The sequence below is a fragment of the Lycium ferocissimum genome, chromosome 10, assembly GCF_029784015.1.
Source record: "Lycium ferocissimum isolate CSIRO_LF1 chromosome 10, AGI_CSIRO_Lferr_CH_V1, whole genome shotgun sequence".
In the NCBI taxonomy this organism is placed as follows: Eukaryota; Viridiplantae; Streptophyta; class Magnoliopsida; order Solanales; family Solanaceae; genus Lycium; species Lycium ferocissimum.
The window spans coordinates 48141675-48161972 of NC_081351.1; the positions used below are offsets into that span (position 1 = coordinate 48141675).

Genomic DNA, 20298 nt, shown 5'->3' on the forward strand with positions numbered 1-20298 from the left:
TTTTTTTATGGGGATTGATTAGCTAAATTGTCAATTGATTTTTTTTTCCGAATAAATTGATTTGAAAAAATTGTTAACAACTTTGCATTGATCTTGAAGACTATAAAACAGTAACTAATGACTTCACATCTAAAAAAACTAAAAAAGTAGACTTTAAATAATAATATATAGGACGATCTTTCTCTTTAAAAAAGACATAATTAGGGTATGAAGTTTGGCTTTAGGCCCCCAAATCTTGTTGAGACTGCCCTGCTGACGAATTGGATTTTGCTTGCAATAAGACAGTTATATTTTTAATATATAATATTGATAATATTCGGCTTGGTATAAACACCGAATCAAGCAACAAATGCGAAAATTAAGATAGGTAGAAATTTAGAGATAAGAACGGAAGAAATGCAAATGAGATTTAGAAGAAAAGTGGAATTAATCAACTACGATCGTGACTAATTCAACATAAAGAAACCTACACCTATTAATCAGCAATCTAAGATGAATTCATTCCAAGGAAGAAGAGATCTCCAAACTCATACATGGAAATCTAATCCTGGGGACATCTGCAAGAGATTCAAAAGAAAGGGGAATCCACCCACTACCTAACTAGCTAATCCTAGCTTAACCTAAACCCATGTATGAGAACTACACTCAAAAAGAGTTTCATCATAAATCTTAAGCTAAGGAAAAACTAGGCTAAGACAAACTTATATAATTTTGGTTTTACATGCATAGCCAAATTAACTACTAGCCACATTTGACAATTAACTACTAGGCCCTATTACAACAAAGACCTAAAAGTGGCCTTCGTTTTAAAATAACTCCACATCGCCCTTCTTCACTTGAATTGCAATTCAGCCTCAAGTTTGCACTCCTAGCCACAAATTGCACTTATAAATATTTTCACTTCTAGCCACTTTGTGACTTCAATCACCAGCCTTCATCTCCATGTCTCTTCCAAGCAATCATCCACACCTCCGTGGCTTGCTCTTCAATAGCCTTCAAAGGCCCCATTCTCCTCTTCGGCGGGCGGTGGAATGGAAATGCACATCCAAAGCTCTAACGCGCGTTTTAACCTTCATAATCGTCCCCGAGCTTCCTAGGATCATATCATCCTCCTTCAAAAGGATTCGCCCTCGAATCCGAACCTAGCAAAACCCACAAACGAAAATACGTGTCCTCAAAGCATGGTGCTTAGCACAAATATGAAGATAGTCATAATATTGCAAATGAGAGGAAAGACCCAAAGGAAACGAAGAAACGTGAGTGCTATTTCCTCGAAAATTTTCCTTTATTAATCGACACTCGTTAACGATTAAATCTAAAATCGAAATATGTAGACCGTAAAAGTACTTCGTATATTCGCTATATAATTCAATTAAGAAGATATAATAAATTGCATTTGTGCAAATTTCTTAAAACAGTTATATAATTTTTTAACAGGCTCCAGTGGGACTAGAAAAGCTTATATAAGGAAAAAAAAAAAAAGAAAGAAGGCATACACGCTGGGACTCGAACCCACAATCGCTTGATTAGAAGTCGTTACCTTATCCATTAGGCCATGGGCGCCACGCTTGGGAAGCCATCCATTTAAATGATATTTAAATCAAACAAAACAGAAGTTGCAGTTGTTTACTTTATGTTTTTCTTCTTATTTACTCTTTGGGGTGTGGAGAATTAGGTGAAAGTGAAAAATGTTCCATCGAGTACCCAACCTTGTATTCAAAACTCAAAAGGAGATCTCATTTAATCCTTAATTTTATTATTACGGTTTCAAGGTTTTAATTCTACTACATCTTATACTAATAAATTCAATAAATCAGTGTAAAGTCTAATAAATTTGTAATCAGAATCTAACATTAGAAAAACACAAGAAGGTTACATTGACTATAACTAGCGCTAGGGAATATTCTTCCTTTCTGTTTCATTTATTTATGTAAAGATACTCCATTCCTTTTCCTCCAAAACCAATGTACCAAACAAAGGAAAAAAGAAGTAAGAAAACATGTTACTTCTTTTATTTTTCTGTCCATTCTCTTCCCATCTATTCAGAATATAAACCCTTAAATGGGGAGGGGTAAAGGGAGAAAAGGAAAGAGGAAGAAGAAATGCCAAAGAATATTCTAGAATTTGGTTGTCAACTTCTTTGCTAACATAGTTGTATCAAAACGAACATTCTCAGGTTTCCTAGTACACATGTCAAAGGGAGAAAATATACATAATACACATAGCAACTATTGAACTTTAAAATAAAAGAAAGAACTGAATCCATATTCCTTTGAGCAACATGATTTGCTCCACATGTATTTAGACATAAATCTGTCAAAATAACAGAAAAGTTTCATCTTGTTGAAACTGTGAGCTATACAAGCAGTTCCTTCGATCCATGCAAATCATAAAAGGAAAGACACACAAGCACTAAGAAAAAGAAGCTTTAAAAGGAAGAGAAACAGGGTTATCCACATATCAACAGCTAAATCCTTCATAGCGACATGATTGATGCCAATGTTATGCACAAGAATTGGATTAAGAACTCTGAAGCACAGTATTTTACACCGAATACAAGTATATCCAGTGAAGAGTTAGTCACCAGAACTCAACCATGTCCTCCTAGGAGCATATCAGATTGCATATGTCCTGAAACCTTGCCTCGGAAATGTTGGTGAAAGGAAAAACTCTGAATCTACCAGTATTTGGACAACTCAAAGTCAGATGTTCCGAGTTGACCATCTTCTGCAGTATGCAATACAAGAATTAATCGCCAATATATCAATTGTCTTCTGAGATGCTAGTTACATAGCAAAAGAATGAAAAGTGCCTCCAGATTTGAGCTTGATTTGTGGTGGCAGAAGTAATAACAATGAGAGCAGGAAGAAGAGCATTATCACTACTATGAAAGACGAATTTCTTGCTAGCCAGTCAAAAAAATAACCATCGCGAAGAGTAAACAAACGATGCCATAGGTTAAATGAAAGATCAAAAGATGGTCCGAGGGTTACTCAAAACCCACTTTGTTCTGGCAAAATATCAGCCTTACAAATTACCCTATTCAAAGCATCAGCAACGTTTAGACCAATAATCATGCTATGGAAGGACAGTCTTTAAAAGTGAAGAACCAAGAATCTTTCTTACTGTTAATACACCCACCAATATATCCACAGCGCTACTCTCAAGATGTATGTGATGTTATAATTGCTTGAAACAACAGTTATATCAAAGATGATACGAAAGAATAGATGTAAAATGAAGATTATTTTGCCACCACTTGATCTGCTTCTCATTTCAGTCGAACGATTTTATGTTACTTAACTTAATGTTTACTTTTGCATATCCTATTTCTTCTCTGACAAAAGTTACTTTTCCCTTCTCATAATAGGATCAAGTATTCCAACATACCTCACAGTGAAATGCCTTGTCAGTGCAGCTCCACAATTTGGATGGTATGCAGTCAATGTAGTGACACCAGCTACAGTACTCGTGTATGTTAATGCTATGCAGAACTGCTGGTATAATTCCTGCAAGCCTGCATTTGGAGTGACAGCAAATCAAGTCATTACCTTTAGACAATTATAACTAGCCCAAGTAATAGTTCATAGTGAAATTGTACATAGTTCATGGTGAAATTGTATGCAACGAAAAATGGAGCAAGAGTTAAACCATACAAGCATCATACAGAGATGGAACTCACAAAAAGCAAAGATAACAAGAGCAGCACCCCTCTGAACAGGCTTGTCCAAAGTGTTCCTACGTTTGACAAAGTGCTTGGCATCAAAGTCAAACAAGCCTCCTTATTTTGAACTAGTTTCTCTTGTTGAGGTTTGAACAAGAGCACAAACCCCAGAAGGAATCCTGACATAAATCCTCCAATATTAGCAAAATTATTGATGTAAGGTATCAGTCCAAGGACAAGATTAGTCATCAGGACTGTCATGGTAGCCACTAGCCCTGCAAACTGCAATGAAAAAGTGGGGGAGATTACATTCTATACTATATATGACAGCTGAGAATAGAGGAATAAAAGCTGTAACATATCAGGACCTTTTTGGTATAAGATTTCCAATTCCTAATGAGGCCAGAGAAGTGTACCAAGCAATCCAAATAATGCACCAGAGGAACAAACTGATGGCCGATCTTGAACGAAAAGTGAAGCAACTAGACTACCAGTGATTGCTGAGAGTATGTAGATAACTCCAATCCTTACTGCAGAAATAGGAACATCAATCAAAAATCCAATAAACAACTTTCTCAATGAAAGGATATATTATAGAATACTCTTACATGGTCCAAATTCTTGCTCCAAGTGAATTCCCACAAAGATAACTGAGGACAAGTTGATGATCAGATGGAAAAGCCCCGCATGAAACCATGGGCTTGTGAAGATACGCCACAATTGATGATTATCAATCAACAAAGTCTTCCGAAGCGCTCCAATTTCATCCAACCTACATTAGAAAAAAATTGCATATGTGTTACTGGAAGCAGAACTTCCTCAACATAATATCATGGTGCAAGACACAGTGGAAGCTCAATAGTTCTTTGATGCACAGTTGGAAAAAATGACATGTTAATATCAACATTGAGAATAAGATACCTTAGTAAATAACCTCAAGAATAAAGTAGGTACTGAAATTTTCAAGGCAGATAGAAAATGGGTAATGTTTAACTTGTTTGAGAGGGATCTAAAAATCAATATGTTATCGAACAAGTAACGTGGATTAATTGATTCTCTAAGGCCTGAAGAACTGCAACAGGCGAAGCCAGAGGTTCCTCAAAGAACCAAGAAATTAGTTCAGAAACAGTTCATTATATGGGTAGATATGCAAAGTGCTTGTGTACTTCATGCTATAAAATGGTAAAACACCTTTTGAGGATGCTGATATCAGTGGATGCATGATACTAATATATAAGACTTAGATTCGAAACTATAAGAGTAAAGCACCCGCCGCTATATAATAAACTTTCAGAAGACAAGGATCAAACAACATTAAGTTAATTTGCCCAGTTAAACCACTCTGTCTAAGAAAAAGAAGATTTGGCAATCTCTTTAATAGAATTCATAATGTCTTGCAATAAACCCCGCTGAAACAGTAGCTTATAATCATCATATTTCTCTAAGATCATCAGCTACAATACAGATCTCAATAAACATCATAATAGCCACAAAAATGTAGATGTACAAGTATACCAAATCAAATTCAAGCAACAATTATACTGATATCAACCTTTCTCCTATAAAAAAAACTATAAAGTATTCCGACTATCAAATTCAAACGCTTAAACCAGTCATATACATTCATTTCAAACGACTTATTGGAACCTTTCATTTGAAATTTATAAACAGTAACATTTGAAGTTTCCTTTATAACAGTAAAATCTAAAATAACTCAGGAATCCGAATTTCACAAATTCCAAGAATATAAGACAAGAAATGCAGATGTACAAGTATGCCAAATCAAATTCAAGCAATGATTATATTGATATCAACCTTTCTCATATATCAAATTCCATCAAGTAATCCGAATTTCAAATTCACAGGCTCAAATCCATAATATATCTAAGAAAATCACACAGTTGATTCAATATTCATTCATTTCAAACTACGCGCCAAATTTTCCCTTAAAAGAGTGAAACCTAAAATAACTCACTAAAGCGAATCCGAATTTCACAATTGTCAAGAAATAGAGGCATCGAAATTCATACGCTTAAAATCCATGATATACCTAAGAAAATCACAGTTGATTCATCTCAAACGAAGCACCGAAACCTTTAAAACAGTAAAATCCAAACTAACTCCGAATTCCACAACATTGAAGAAATAAAGTGATTAGTGCAAGAAAAAGGGAACTAACGCAGAAGCAGAGGGACCGAGCAACGGATTCTCGGAAAGAGGCTGAAAAGAGAACCTACGAAGAGGTTTAAGGGCACAATCGCCATGAGAATTCTCCCAACAATCATTAACAAGCATTGTAGCTATAAAAGCGCCTAAATGAAGGATCACAAAGAGAGAAATGATCCATGTGTTAGCTCTCTTCTCAGATAAACGCCTAAAAAGTGGGAATGGAACTTGTTCTTCTTTAACTAACTCATCCGCAGTTTGTTCTCTCCCCGATATTGGTTGCTTGATTTCAATCTGTGTTTCGAATTTTGAATTATCTCCCATAGTTTCTTCAGAATTATTGAATTAGAGAGAGATATTATTAAGAAATTAGAGGTGGATTATTTTTAGTTTTATACAAAAACTCGGTTATTTGAATTTAAAGTTGAGAGGCGGTGGGAAGTTGGGGATGATCTATGTGATGAACTGTTGAAGCATTGTGAATTGTGGGTGGGTGGGGTGTTGGCGGGAAGAATGCCAAAGTGGACATAAAGGGGAAAATGTGAAGAGAACAAAAAAAAAAAAAAAAAAGGAAAATGGAAATTCAAGAACTATTTCATTTTAAAGGGCCGTTCGATGTAGTTAAAAATTTTGAATTTACGTCGGGTAAGATTCATTTAAGGAGAACAGCTTTTTCATGCTGGGCAATTCGAGATGTGGTGAGGAATCCTATTCATCCAACTACAACTCTTATTGATTAAGTTTGATTTAATTAGAGAATGTAAGAATTATAATGTAGGAATTATTCATATGGTAATTAATAATAAAAGGATTGTTAGAAGTGATTAACAATAATGTGATTGTTATAGAGGGATTGTTTATTTTAAAAAGGTCATTTTTGTTTTTTAATAGTTTAATATCACATTACTAATAAAAGTATTTTAGTTTCGCATTCTATTTGCATAAACTAATAAATAAATTCCTGAATAACTTTATATGGATATTATTTAATACCACCAAACCGTACGTTGTGCTTGTTATGCAGTTATTTTTTCTTATGCAATCAATCAAACATTGTAATATCTTATGTGTGATTTTATGTTGGGATTAATTGCTCCAACACCACAGCCAGACAATCCATAGTACATTTGTAACGTGTTGTACCAGTAATCAATCCTAGCTTGGATATTTATACTAACACTAACTGAGTGCATATATAAAATAAAACTTAATATAAAAAACACTCACTCACTGCCTTAGTGCTACTAATAGGCAAATGACTCCTAACTTCTCTTGCCAATTAATCAGCATATTTCACAATGGTTATTTTCGACCGCTCTCATTCAGGTTCAATACATTAACCGAAACATGTCTCATTCTCTTGTGCCATAAATGTCCTTGTGATCTTGCTACTATCATCAGTCTTTCGCTTTTCCTTCCTTTTGCCTGTGAGCTAAGTACATATGATCCTTCTTTTTCTTTACTAATTTCCTTCACTTTCCTAATAAGAGATTCTGAAAAATAAGAAATTTTGAATAGAATTTAACACAATAGTTCTCTTATCAAATTGGGCAACTAAATAACACAACATACTGAGTAATTCACAACGTGTATGCCCTGAAAAGAATAGTGTATATGTCGACCTTAGTCCTCCGTGGAGGAGAGAGGGTTAAAAAAAAACCCGGTTCAAAGAAAAGCAAAAACCACACAAGACATTCCGTATAATATCACCTCCTGTCAATTTGTAATTTCCAACATGTGATACTCTAGTTGAATCTTCAGTTGATAATTGCACATTCCTTGCATTTCTCAATAGTACTTCATCTTGTAAAATATCCTGATTACTAACCATATGATCTGTGGTCACCGCATCTATTATCCAGCTTTGTTATCACATTAAGAGCCCGTTTGGATTAGCTGAAAAAAATGAATTTCGCATAAGTGCTTCATAAAGTATGGACTGGTGATTTAAAGGTCATGGGTGCCTCATTTTAATGTTATCATTAACCAAAATGGTAAAATGCTGAGGAAGGGTTCGAACACAAGTCCTAGTAGCACAAACCTTTATGGTTCCGACCTGGAAACTAAAGCACCCAACTATGTTATTGGTTTCCAAGGTGCTTTTTTAATATTTATACCCAAATATCATATATTTCTTATATAACTATACCTAATCTAAGTCGGGTTCAATGGGTATCGGAGCACCACCAAAATGCACATAGATCCGCCCCTGAGTGCTTAAAGTACTTTTTAAGTGCTAAAAGTTATTTTATAAATAAGCAGTTACGTGTTTTGATAAAAGTGTTTAAAGGGTTTTTAGAAGTAAGGGTAGTACTGAAATTAACATAAAATATAAGGGATAAAAGGGTAAAATTGTTGGTCAAACCAAAATGACTTTTAAAAAAAAAAAACTTTTTAACTTAATTTAAGTTGTTTTCTATTTTCACAACAATTAAATAAGTTAAAAATGGGCTTTATAAACTCCGTTTGACCAACTTATAAGCCAATCCAAACGGGCTCTAACTCATAAAGCATTACCATGTTCGTAACAACACTTGTTTTTGAGTTGCTAGACTTGCTTGTTTTTGAGTTGCTAGACTTGCTCAACATGTTCGGCATATGGCTATACTGCTTAGGAGTGAAAACTAGTGCTGCCCAAAATTCCGTTGCTCAATTGTTAGTCTATCAGATGCAACTATTAACGAATGGGTATACTTTGTTCGATTACAAATACTTCAAGCGCATATTTGGCTTATTCCCGTTTATAAATACATTTTTGTTCTTCAATTTTTTTTTATTTTTTTTTAAATAATCAATTCAGGTATTTTTTTTCTTTTTTATAATCAACCGCGGCGTCCGTATCAGCTTGCGCACACCTCGACCAAATTCACAGGATACCTGCACACCTTCCATCAACAACAGTATCGCACGTAACTCGCTCCCTACTGGGTTACAACATATGCGAAATCACCTCAGTGTTTTTTTATGCAAGATCGAACCTGGGACCTCGTACTTAACCCACTTCACTAACCTCACGTATTTTCTACACTACACTTGTGTCCTAAACTAAGGACGACATAATTCTCAACATGTTATTATATAGATAAAAAACATTGGAACTTGCATGAAAAGCTTAACTATTGTCTGAATCATAATTTTTGGATAACAACAATCCTCGAGAGTTGATTTTCTTAGTAGAAAAATATATGGTTATAAAAGACAGTGGAGTTAGAAGAGGATTATCAGCCTAAAAATCAGAGTATTCTTCATGATATTATCAACGAAGGGCAAATTGGCTCAATCTCGCTACTTTGAGGACATATTTGACCCTTAAAGCTTATTCTTAACTAATAAAGTTGATAGGGATTCAAAGCTAAATCGAGGACATATCGAGAGAAGACTAAAATAATACATTATCTTCGAAGCCAACCTAAAATCATACGTTTCTTTCACACGGAAGACTAATAGTACATTATGTTTCGTTAGTTGCGCACTTTTAGTCAAACTCCCAAATATCTTTTAAAATATAACGAAAAAGGGCAAAAATACCCCGAACTTTTAGAAAAAGATATAAAAATACCCTTTATTCATCTATTTTGCTAAAACTACCCCTCAATTTAACTTTTTGGTCGATTTATGTCCTTAGACTAACTAGACAACACTAATTTTTTTTTTTTCAAAATCAAAATCGATTTTTGTAAAAATCTAAAAAAAAAATTTTTTTTATGGAAAAAACTTGTTTTAAAAAAAAAAAAAAACCAAAAACCTATTTTTTTAAATCTAGAAGAAAAAATTATGGAGTATTAGTTTTGCACATTTTACTTAAAAACAATCAATTTTTCGTATTTAAAAATTGAATTTTCTAAAAAAAATGTGGTTTCCACCTAAGTAAAAAAAAGTTTTCCAAATTTAAAAAAATTCCATATGTTTTAATGAAAATCCAATTATGTTTTTTTTTTTATATATATATAAAAGGCTTACTACATTTGTTTTTTAAAAAAACGGGTTTTGAAAATTATTTTTCCTTATTCTACAAATAATGCATTTTTCGATTTCTTTTTAAAAAAATAAATCAATTTTTCAAAATAATAAAATGTCATGTGTAATTTAAATATTTTTTTAAAAAAATTAGTGTTGTCCGTTAGTCAAAGGGAATAAATGAGCCAAAAAGTTGAATCAGGGGTAGTTTTAGCAAAATAGATGAATAAAGGGTATTTTTATACCTTTTCTAAAAGTTCAAGTGGCATTTTTATTCTTTTTCAAGTTAAATTTTTAAAAAAAAAATATTCTAGTCAATAAAAACAAGATCACTTATGCAAACATAATGTACTATTAAGATTTACGCGAAATTAATACGTATTTATTGTGCCTAAATCCAAAGATAACGTACTATTTTGATCCTTTTCTCACGTATTCGACCTTGTATGTTTTTTCTATATATGTAGTATAATATAATGCCCCAAGTTCCAAAGAAGAAAAAAAGAGAGAAAAATATATATACTTATAACCCAATTCCTCCAGATTCCGCCAGCTTTTGAAGACTCTACAATCGGGCACCTCCTTTCTATCAACAAGTGAAGAAGCCCCCCTTCATTTTTTCAAATCTCCTTATTCTTTTCTCTTTTCCTGTTCATCAGGTATGTATGTGATCTAATAAAACCTCACAGCTACTCTAAATTTCTTGCCCCTTTTCAATACTTTCTTGCTAATTTTTATTTTGCTGCATTCTAGGGTTTTATTCTGCTGTTTCAATTTACGTTATTTTTAGTCTAACAAGTTTGATTTATCCTCAAATCAAATAGACCTGAGATGGGACTGCAAATCAATTTCTTGGTTGTATTTTGGAAGTGGGTTTTAGGTTTTGAAGACATGTTTATTTCTGTTTTTGCCAATATTACAAGCTTTTCATTACTCAGAACAAGAAAAGAACTATTTTTTGCGTTTGTTTCTTCCCTTAGACGTATAGTAGTCAATTGAATATTGAAACCTTCCCATTTTTTATTTGGGTCTGGAAAGAAACTAGGTAGTTGAAGTGGGGCTTTGCTGTTTAAATTGCTTGGTCTTTGTTCCGCCTATTTGATATCCTTAAAAGAATTGAACTTTTAGGTTTATTGCTATTTTATTATTGGGGTTCTGTTTTTGTTGTAGAAAAATCTTATTGAAAGCTGATTATTATTTTCCTGGAATTGAGAAAGCTGATATCCAGTTTTTGATTTAGAGATGACTCTGCCAAAGCTGTATTTTAAATTGCATGTATACAATGCACATTTTATATTGTATTGCATACACTGTTTTATTATCCATGAAATATACATTTATATATTGTAGCATATAACACTTAAAATTTTGGATCACCTTTTCCTATTGTTTTATATGGTAGTCTTCACCTATGTTGCTCGGACTCGGGTGCGGGTGTCGGATACGGGTACGGATCTAGAGGTCGGATTTTCTAAATGATACAGGGTGCATGTATACAATGCACGGGGATTCGGCAAAAAATAATTCAAAATCCTAAAAATAGAGTTATAACACCTAAATTTTGAGATATTATGTGTTAGGAGAAAATATTGATCAAGAGGAGAATTTCAAGGAGATAAAAGGAAAAGGAGTGACATAGAAATTTCTATATACAAGTTATTCCATTTTCTTCAATTTCACCATAGCTTTTTGTTTTGATTACATAAATCATTGAATCTGTCCGGAATTTCTCCTCGATTTTGGTCAAAGTACCCAAAATTGGTTGACCAGATCGGGTACGGATCCCACACCCACACCCACACCCATGTCGTGTCGACACGGGTATGAAGAGTCCGAGCAACATAGGTCTTCACACAATGAGCTAGCATATATTTTATACTGGATACTGTATGTCAATAGTATATATGAAATATACACGATGGATGTATAACCTTCTTTTTTGTGAGTGCAGATTCTTTGGCGAAGTTGGCAGGAGGGGTGATTTGAGCTTTGGATTGGAATTTTGGTTCGCGATTTCGTTGTCATAAGGTAAGAAACTCTATTTTTTTTTTTTTTTTCAGTTGGTGTCATTGCACCCATCAATTGTAACTTCATTTGAACGGTCTTGGATAAGAAGTAAATGGAATTTATTATCAAAAAAAAGAAGAAGTAAATGGAATTTGCCCAGTTGACAAAGAAATAGATTCTGAAAATATTTGGAACCTGTATATGATCAAAAGTATACTGACTGTACGGGTGATAGCTTGATCTTTGTTATAGCTTGATCTTTGTTATTTGGTCTAGACTCATGGTCCAATGCAGAGTTATTTTTCCTTTCTGAAAAGCGCTCCAAAGCAGTTTGTTATTTGAGCTTATCACCTATCTGTTTCAGTTATGGTCTATGTGTGTTTTTTTATTAAGTAATCTCTAATAGGTAGTATTTGTTATGTTTGTTTCTCAATTTTAGCATATGATTGAAGAAGCCTCTTTATCCATTCCACTTCAATATATTAATCATAGTTAGACTATTTTTATATAATACACTTTGTATCAATCTATTAGAAATGCCCAGATTCAATTTTTTAAAAATTTAGTTCCTTGAGTGGATCACTTGAAAATTTGTGACCTTGATTGAGTTCCGTCGCTCAGATAATAGGAGTCGATAAATACCCTGAAAGAACTTTCATCCCAAGAACTTAAAACCCAGAAATCAGAATACCATGATAAAAAGATCTTCTGTAGTAACGTATCCACGTATAAAACAAAAAAGGGAAAACAAACAAATTAAACAAACCAAGAAAAACTTCCCAACGGGGAAAAAGCAGAACCATTTTGTGACTTTATTCTGTTTCTCTCTTAGAACCCAACTCATAGTTCTGAACTCAGCAGCTAAAAATGGCAATAGTAAAAATTTACCTCATCTTTTGAAACGCTCCAGGAAAAAGACCAAAAAAAAGAAAAAATCTAGCATAAAGCAATAGTTATATTCTAATTTAAAAATGAAAACTCATCTTAGTGGCGCTATTCATATTTTGTACTTGCTTTGACAGAATTTGATAGTTCAAGAAAGTTGATTAGTACCTCCTTAAAAAATAAAAAAAAATAAAAAAAAGAGAAGAAAGTTGATTAGTACCTTTTCAGAAGAAGAAAAAACTGATTAGTAACACCCAAACACTGATTAATGCAGATGGTTTTCCTCAATCAGTAGGAGCAGCCACGGTGAATCAAAATCAAATTCCTAATCATATAACTAAGAACTAATTCACAAAGAAGAATTACCATTCAGTTTTAAAAAATTATAGAAAAAAACGGAAATCAGGGATGTATACATGATTACACACACATAGATATATACACAGAGAGAGAGAGAGAGGAAGCTTAGAATCAATTCGCCAGAAAAGGGAGATCGCCGAGGAGTTCGACATGAATATGAGCAAAGGTCGTAGAGGATAAAGAGTGGTGGGAGTTCAATGAATTAGATCTGAAGGAAGAAACCAACATATAATTTGAATGTTAGGGACTTAGGGTCCGAGTCTGACACGTAAGAGGTTTTGGTCTTTGATTCTCAAATTTTGGAAAGGACTGGGGCTTGAGATTGTTAATTTAGACTTTACTGGGCTGAAGTCCGTGCGCTAAAACAGGCCACAAATAAGCATTTGATTTCTTAATTATGTGCTCGTTAATCGGTGAATTCCCATTCATAAAAAGGAATTATTACTCTGTCGAACTTTATCTGATGAGATTTGATAGACAAGGGTAAAATTAATTTATTATGAAGTTAAATATAGATTCTTCAGATCTTTTGAAATAATTACACATTTGAAAACTTAAAATAGTTAATACTCTAAATTTTGAAATGAACGTGGTAAAAGAAAACTCTTTTGACTCGCCAAATAATAACATTACTCCATATAAAAATGTAACATATGGAGTAGTTATTAACATTAATTTCTTTCTGGGCTTAGTGGATTGGAAGCCTTATTTTTAAAACTTTAGAGAAAAAGAGCTAAAATTCAATATGGAATAAACGAACATACTTTTTTATTTTTGAGAAAGAATAAATGAACTTAATGTTTGTAATTGGTTTTAACATTTGTCTTATTTTATTTACTATAAGGGAATGTGGCAAGGGTATAATTGAAATATTATACCAAAACCTTTTCTCTTCTTTGTTGGTTAATGTAATGTGCAAATCAGTGGGAAACAGATGTCCTGAACAGTTCTTAGTTGATTGGTTTTTGATGTAAGGTGTCACAACAATCCCTTTGCTTTTGGAATGATAAAATATGTCATTGTGTCCCTTTTTTCCTGTAACATATTTTCCAGTGTTTGAGTCAGTAAAATGACCTTAAGCTTTTCATGTTTTTCTGGTTCATTCAAATACGCCGCAGTAATAATTTTTTTTATTCCTCTTCTGTCTCTGACTTCACTCAATGTAATTTTATGCTGCTTTCTTTGCTGTTTATGCCGCTTTTCTAATTTCTTGCTATAATGTGCTTGGTCTTTTGTGCAAAGCCTCTTCGTTACTATTCTGAATTTGTTGTTTCTTGGTCAGGGGCCTGAGGTTACTGTTCCTTTTCTCTGCATGCTTTATATTGCTTCCCTTTTATTTAAGATATCTTAGTCACTTCTGTTTTCTTCTTTAAATCTGCTTTGATATGTGTTCCTTGAGCCAAGGGTCTTTCGGAAACAGCCTCTCTACCTCCACGAGGTAGGGGTAAGGTCTGCCGTCTGCGTACAATCTACGCTCCCTAGACCCCACCTGTGGGATTACACTGGGTATGTTGTTGTTGTTGAGGTAACTGTTGCACCAACAATCTATTTGTTCACCATTTCTAATTGCTCTCTTTGGTTACAACAGATTTTAAATACAATGGGGAAGAAAAAAACAGATGAGGCTGGTGTAAGTGGGAAGGGTAAGGGAAGCAGCAAAGATAGCTCCAAGGAAGGGAAAAAGGAGAAGCTTTCTGTCTCTGCCATGCTTGCCGGCATGGACCAGAAACCTGAGAAGCCCAACAAAGGTACTGGTGCTAGTAAGGCCAAGCCTAAAGCAGCTCCAAAAGCATCAGGTTACACTGATGGTATTGATCTTCCTCCCTCTGATGATGAGGAAGAGGAGCATCTCCTTGAAGAAGAGGAAGACCAGAGAAGGCATAGAAGGAATGAAGCAGGTCCAATCGATACCTCCATAAGTTATAAAGAGCTAAAGAAACGAGAAAAGAAGGACATGCTTGCTGTTCAGGCAGCTGAGGTGGCCAAAAAGGAGGCCCTTAGGGATGATCATGATGCTTTTACTGTTGTTATTGGTAGCAGGACATCTGTACTTGAAGGTCAAGATGATGCTGATGCAAATGTCAAGGATATAACTATAGAGAATTTCTCTGTAGCTGCTCGTGGGAAAGAACTTCTAAAGAACACATCAGTTAAGATTTCTCATGGGAAGAGATATGGTTTAGTTGGTCCTAATGGAATGGGAAAGTCCACCCTACTAAAGCTCCTCGCTTGGAGGAAGATCCCTGTACCAAAGAACATTGATGTACTTTTGGTTGAACAGGAAGTAGTTGGCGATGATAAGTCTGCCCTTGAAGCTGTTGTTTCAGCTAACGAGGAACTCATCAAACTCCGGGAAGAGGCTGCATCTTTACAGAATGCTGCTGCATCTGTTGGTGAGAATGAAGATGATGCTGATGGGGATGACGTTGTAGAGAAACTTTCTGAGCTGTATGAAAAGTTGCAGCTGATGGGATCAGATGCAGCTGAGGCCCAAGCATCGAAAATTCTTGCTGGACTGGGTTTTACCAAGGAAATGCAGAGTCGTGCTACCCGGTCCTTTAGTGGTGGTTGGAGGATGAGAATTTCTCTAGCACGGGCTCTTTTTGTTCAGCCTACTTTATTGCTGTTGGATGAACCTACTAATCATCTTGACCTTCGGGCTGTTCTATGGTTAGAGGAGTACCTGTGCAGATGGAAGAAAACTCTGGTGGTTGTTTCACACGATCGAGACTTTCTCAACACTGTTTGCGGTGAGGTTATTCATCTCCATGACATGAAACTGCACTTCTATCGCGGTAACTTTGATGATTTTGAAAGTGGATACGAACAACGTCGCAAAGAGATGAACAAGAAGTTTGAGATTTATGATAAGCAGTTAAAAGCTGCCAAGAGATCTGGAAATCGAGCACAACAGGAGAAGGTAAAAGACCGAGCCAAATTTGTAGCTGCCAAAGAATCAAAGAAAAAGGGCAAGGATAGGGTTGATGAAGATGAAACTCCACCTGAAGCCCCTCAGAAGTGGAGGGACTACACCGTGGAGTTCCACTTCCCTGAGCCTACTGAACTGACGCCTCCACTTCTGCAGCTAATTGAGGTCAGCTTCAGTTACCCTAATCGACCAGACTTCAGGCTGTCTAATGTTGATGTTGGAATTGATATGGGGACTCGAGTTGCTATTGTTGGGCCCAATGGAGCAGGCAAATCGACCTTGCTTAACCTCTTGGCAGGTGATTTAGTTCCTTCAGAAGGTGAAGTCCGCAGGAGTCAAAAGTTGAGGATTGGACGGTACTCGCAGCATTTTGTTGATCTTCTCACAATGGATGAAACACCTGTCCAGTACCTGCTTCGTCTTCACCCAGATCAGTCAGGACCTAGTAAGCAAGAAGCTGTTCGTGCAAAGCTAGGAAAATTTGGACTTCCCAGCCATAACCATCTTACCCCTATTTTGAAGTTGTCCGGAGGACAAAAGGCTAGAGTTGTGTTTGCATCTATTTCCATGTCGAAGCCTCACATTTTGCTATTAGATGAGCCAACAAACCATTTGGATATGCAGAGTATCGATGCTTTGGCAGATGCACTTGATGAATTCACTGGTGGAGTTGTGTTAGTCAGTCACGACTCGAGGCTCATATCCAGAGTTTGTGATGATGAAGAAAGAAGTGAAATTTGGATAGTTGAGAATGGAACTGTTGAAAAGTTCCCTGATACATTTGATGAGTACAAGGCAGAACTTGTAAGGGAAATCAGGGAAGAGGTTGATGATTGATGTTGCCACCAGCTTATTCTATTGAGTTTTTGGTTCTTCGTTTTTTTGAACCCGTTTCGTTTCGGCTTCATACTGAGGGAGTGTAATCTTCTGTTGCGGATATAAGAACATAGTGACATAAGTTATATGTATTGTGCCATATTCTATCTATTTCTTGTTATGGTTTGCCTCTCAGGCAATAATGAAAGAAACATTGATTTTTGTTTCTCATTCAATCTACCTCCTCTCTGAGTTCTAGTTTGTCAAATTTGCAGCTTCAACTTGCGTTAACATGTATACGGTAGTGCCCATACGTACGCTGGTGTATGCTCAAAATTGTTATTTGTACATCTGCAAAATTTCCAATTAAGCACAACAACATACCAAGTGTAATCTCACAAGTGGGGCCTGTAAAGGGTAGAGTGTATGGAGACTTTACTCTCCTACCTTGAGAGATAGGGAGGCTCCTACCTTGAGAGATAGGGAGGCTGTTTCCTAGAGACTCTGCTCAAGAGGAAGCATGACAAAAAAATTAGACAAGGATTGAAGAAAGTAAAGAAGTCATGACAAAAATAGTAAAAGCATTGTGAAGAAAAGTAACAGTAAATGCAGCTAATTAACAGGAAATCGTATTTCAATAATACATTGTTCAGCTTGCTTCAATGACAGCCTACTACCAAAGAAGATGCGTCCCTTCTAAAGTATTTCATAAATTTTACTGTGTTGTTGTAAGCCTCTAATATCAGAACCTGTTGTTACAGAACCTTGACAAACTTAGATCAAGCCCATATCTATTCTGTCTAGATATACTGTGTCCAGAAAGATAATAAACTGGTGATAATAAATTAGAAGCATGAGAACTATACTTTTGCTAAGCTCATATTGAGAAAAGGAACAGAAAAGATAAATATTTAAAATTTAAGAACATTTAGAACAAAATCTCCATCCTGTTGGTTGAACAAAGACACATTTATTCAGTTATGCACAAGTCATAACTTGTCTGTACTTGTATGCCAAATTTTGTTATTATAAATATAGCTTCAGTGTATTGATCAAACAAATAAAAGTGCAACTTTATGTCCCATAAGCATAATTTCCTGAATTTCAACAAATAACAATTTTTTTGCTGTTTGGATGCAATTTCGTGACATCTGATAATTGCCAAAAGAGCGAGATTTTCTTCTTTAGGTGTGTTCGGCATGGAAGAATATATTTTCTAGAAAATGTTTTCCAATTTTCTAATGTTCGGTTGTTAAAATTTTAGGATATCTCTAGGACACCCTTTGCCTGGTAAGTTATAATTTCAGCGAGAACTTGCATAACTGGATTTTTACCAAAGACTACTGTTTTTAGACTCTTTGCATAATTGCATCTGCTCATGCAGTCCTCTGTGAATCTCGCTGCACTATTCAACCGTCTAAAATAGGGAATATAGCCCATTTTCAACTGTATTTAAGTTTAACAGTTGGGTGTATACTTAGGCGAAATTTTAATAAATTGAAACTTTGTCAAAAAACTATTTATCCCCTTTAATATCTAAGCGGTGTACTAATCTAACAAAGGCAACATATATAGAGTCAGCTACTTATAAAAACAATGTTTTGGATACACAAAATGCACTAAAATGGAAGTTGGGTAGTATTAAAACTATATTTTACAACTTACAAGTTGAAGAAAAAGAACTTCCGAATTGTAATGTCAAGATAAGTGTGAACTTTGTTGTTGTTATTTTTAAAGAAGATTGAACCTATAGCTTTTGGTTCCAACATCTTTATCACCACCCAATTAAGGGGCTAGTGGGTTCCCCCAACCGAGCAAACCTACTCAAAATATCCTTAATTCACTATCAATTACTATAAAGTTATCTCGAATACTAAACTTAATTTAGATAACATAATAATCAACTTGCACCTCCACTTTAATAGCAAAAATGCTACTTACTGTGAATTAGATGAAACAAATTTTAAAATCTCAAGTACGTTTTAATATTTCAAATATATAAGAGAAATAATGAGAGGCAAGGGCTCCGATTTTACAAGAGTAAGGATTTTAATTCAATAAGAATGCTTTACCTCTGATTCTTTTGCTCTTACGTAACACCTATCTCTATATGTAAGTTATGAGATTCATGATATAATTGAAACATACTGATTTGAAAAGATGCATGCTCAGTTCAAATAGTTAATCATACTCAACACACAAAATTCAACTTGTGAACCTAACAAGCCTTAATGTGATATTTATTTTACTATAATTTATAGTTCAATAATTTTCGTAGACCATCATCATAACAATTACGTAGAATCAAGTATCACGTAATGCACTTGTTGGTTTAATGGAACCAAATTGCTCTAGGACGGGCATACACTAAAGAGGAACGAAAACCATTAACAAATAAATCCAATAAATTCATTCACTTTACAAAAATTTATGAGACTGATTTCTAATCAGGAAAGGTTATCACCCCCTTATTTCTTAACAATTCTTTAACTTTATCCCCCCCACCATCCCCATTAATTTCCTTTTACATGAAATTGAGTAACTTTAGAAAAGAAAAGTTTGCTTTTAACTCCATGTTCTAAGTTCTATAACTATTACAAAATGAGATTCCATTAAAACTAATTGGACTGCTCATTGCTTCCCGTGAGCATGATTAGCTTAGCATCATTTAGGGAGCCAAAAGTAGTTACGCATCCAAAGGGAAAAAGATTAGCTTGTCCTAATAAAAGTCCAAAGCCCTTTAGATCTTTTCTTAAGCCAGTTGTCACACGTGTGGCATTAATCATTTTAAGCACTAATACCACTCCTCTATGCAATGATGCACTCCATTCTTTGCTTAATATAATCTTCCCCTTTCCAATATCAAAATATTAACACCACCACCCCCGCCGGCCCCCGCCCCCCCGCCAATCTCTCCAACAATTATAACTAACAGTATAATTAAATAGAGGCATTAACTTTACCAAATTTACTATGGTGAATTAGTCACATCAAACTTTTTAAGATGGTTATAAGGAGTACTAGCAGTACTCTACACAACTCGAGTTATATACTCCACCTAATAGGCTAATATCTCGTAAATGTTAATTAAAGGTTTCCATGTTTCTAATAACTAGTTGTCATTTATTCCATAACAAATTTTATACCTAAAACTTTTTAGTTACAAACAGATACTAAAGTATGCCAAAAGTGCTTATATTGACTAAAAAAAAAAAATCACTAAATACATGCAAGCACTACTCATTAGGAGAGCGAAACTCAAACTTGAGATATAGTAAAATAAACTCACAAGGAACCAAAAAAAGGTATGTGCGTTTATAAAAAAAAATAATATGAAATTTATCTAATAAACTGCTAGTGGAATATTCATAATCAATCAACTTCAAGGGAGTAAATTTTGGAACCTATATTTGAAGTCGATTTAAGGAAATTAATAAAAACCCAAACATTGAGCATACAAGCAAGTTGTAGACTACGATGACGCGTTTGCTAATTTCATCTTTCATTTCAATAT

General features: G+C 34.6%; 1 protein-coding gene and 1 pseudogene across 1 annotated transcript; one reads left to right on the plus strand and one right to left on the minus strand.

The window, feature by feature from the left end:
• Positions 1-2277: 2277 nt before the first annotated feature.
• LOC132035553 (RHOMBOID-like protein 8) lies at positions 2278-6154 on the minus strand (annotated as a pseudogene).
• A 4229-nt stretch (positions 6155-10383) lies between these two features.
• Positions 10384-17013, plus strand: LOC132034148 (ABC transporter F family member 4-like). The gene is made up of 3 exons (XM_059424415.1): positions 10384-10446; positions 11739-11815; positions 14628-17013. Exon 3 carries the CDS (start codon positions 14640-14642, stop codon positions 16803-16805), a length of 2166 nt encoding a protein of 721 aa, XP_059280398.1. The 5' UTR covers positions 10384-10446; positions 11739-11815; positions 14628-14639; the 3' UTR covers positions 16806-17013.
• The last annotated feature ends 3285 nt before the right edge of the window (positions 17014-20298 follow it).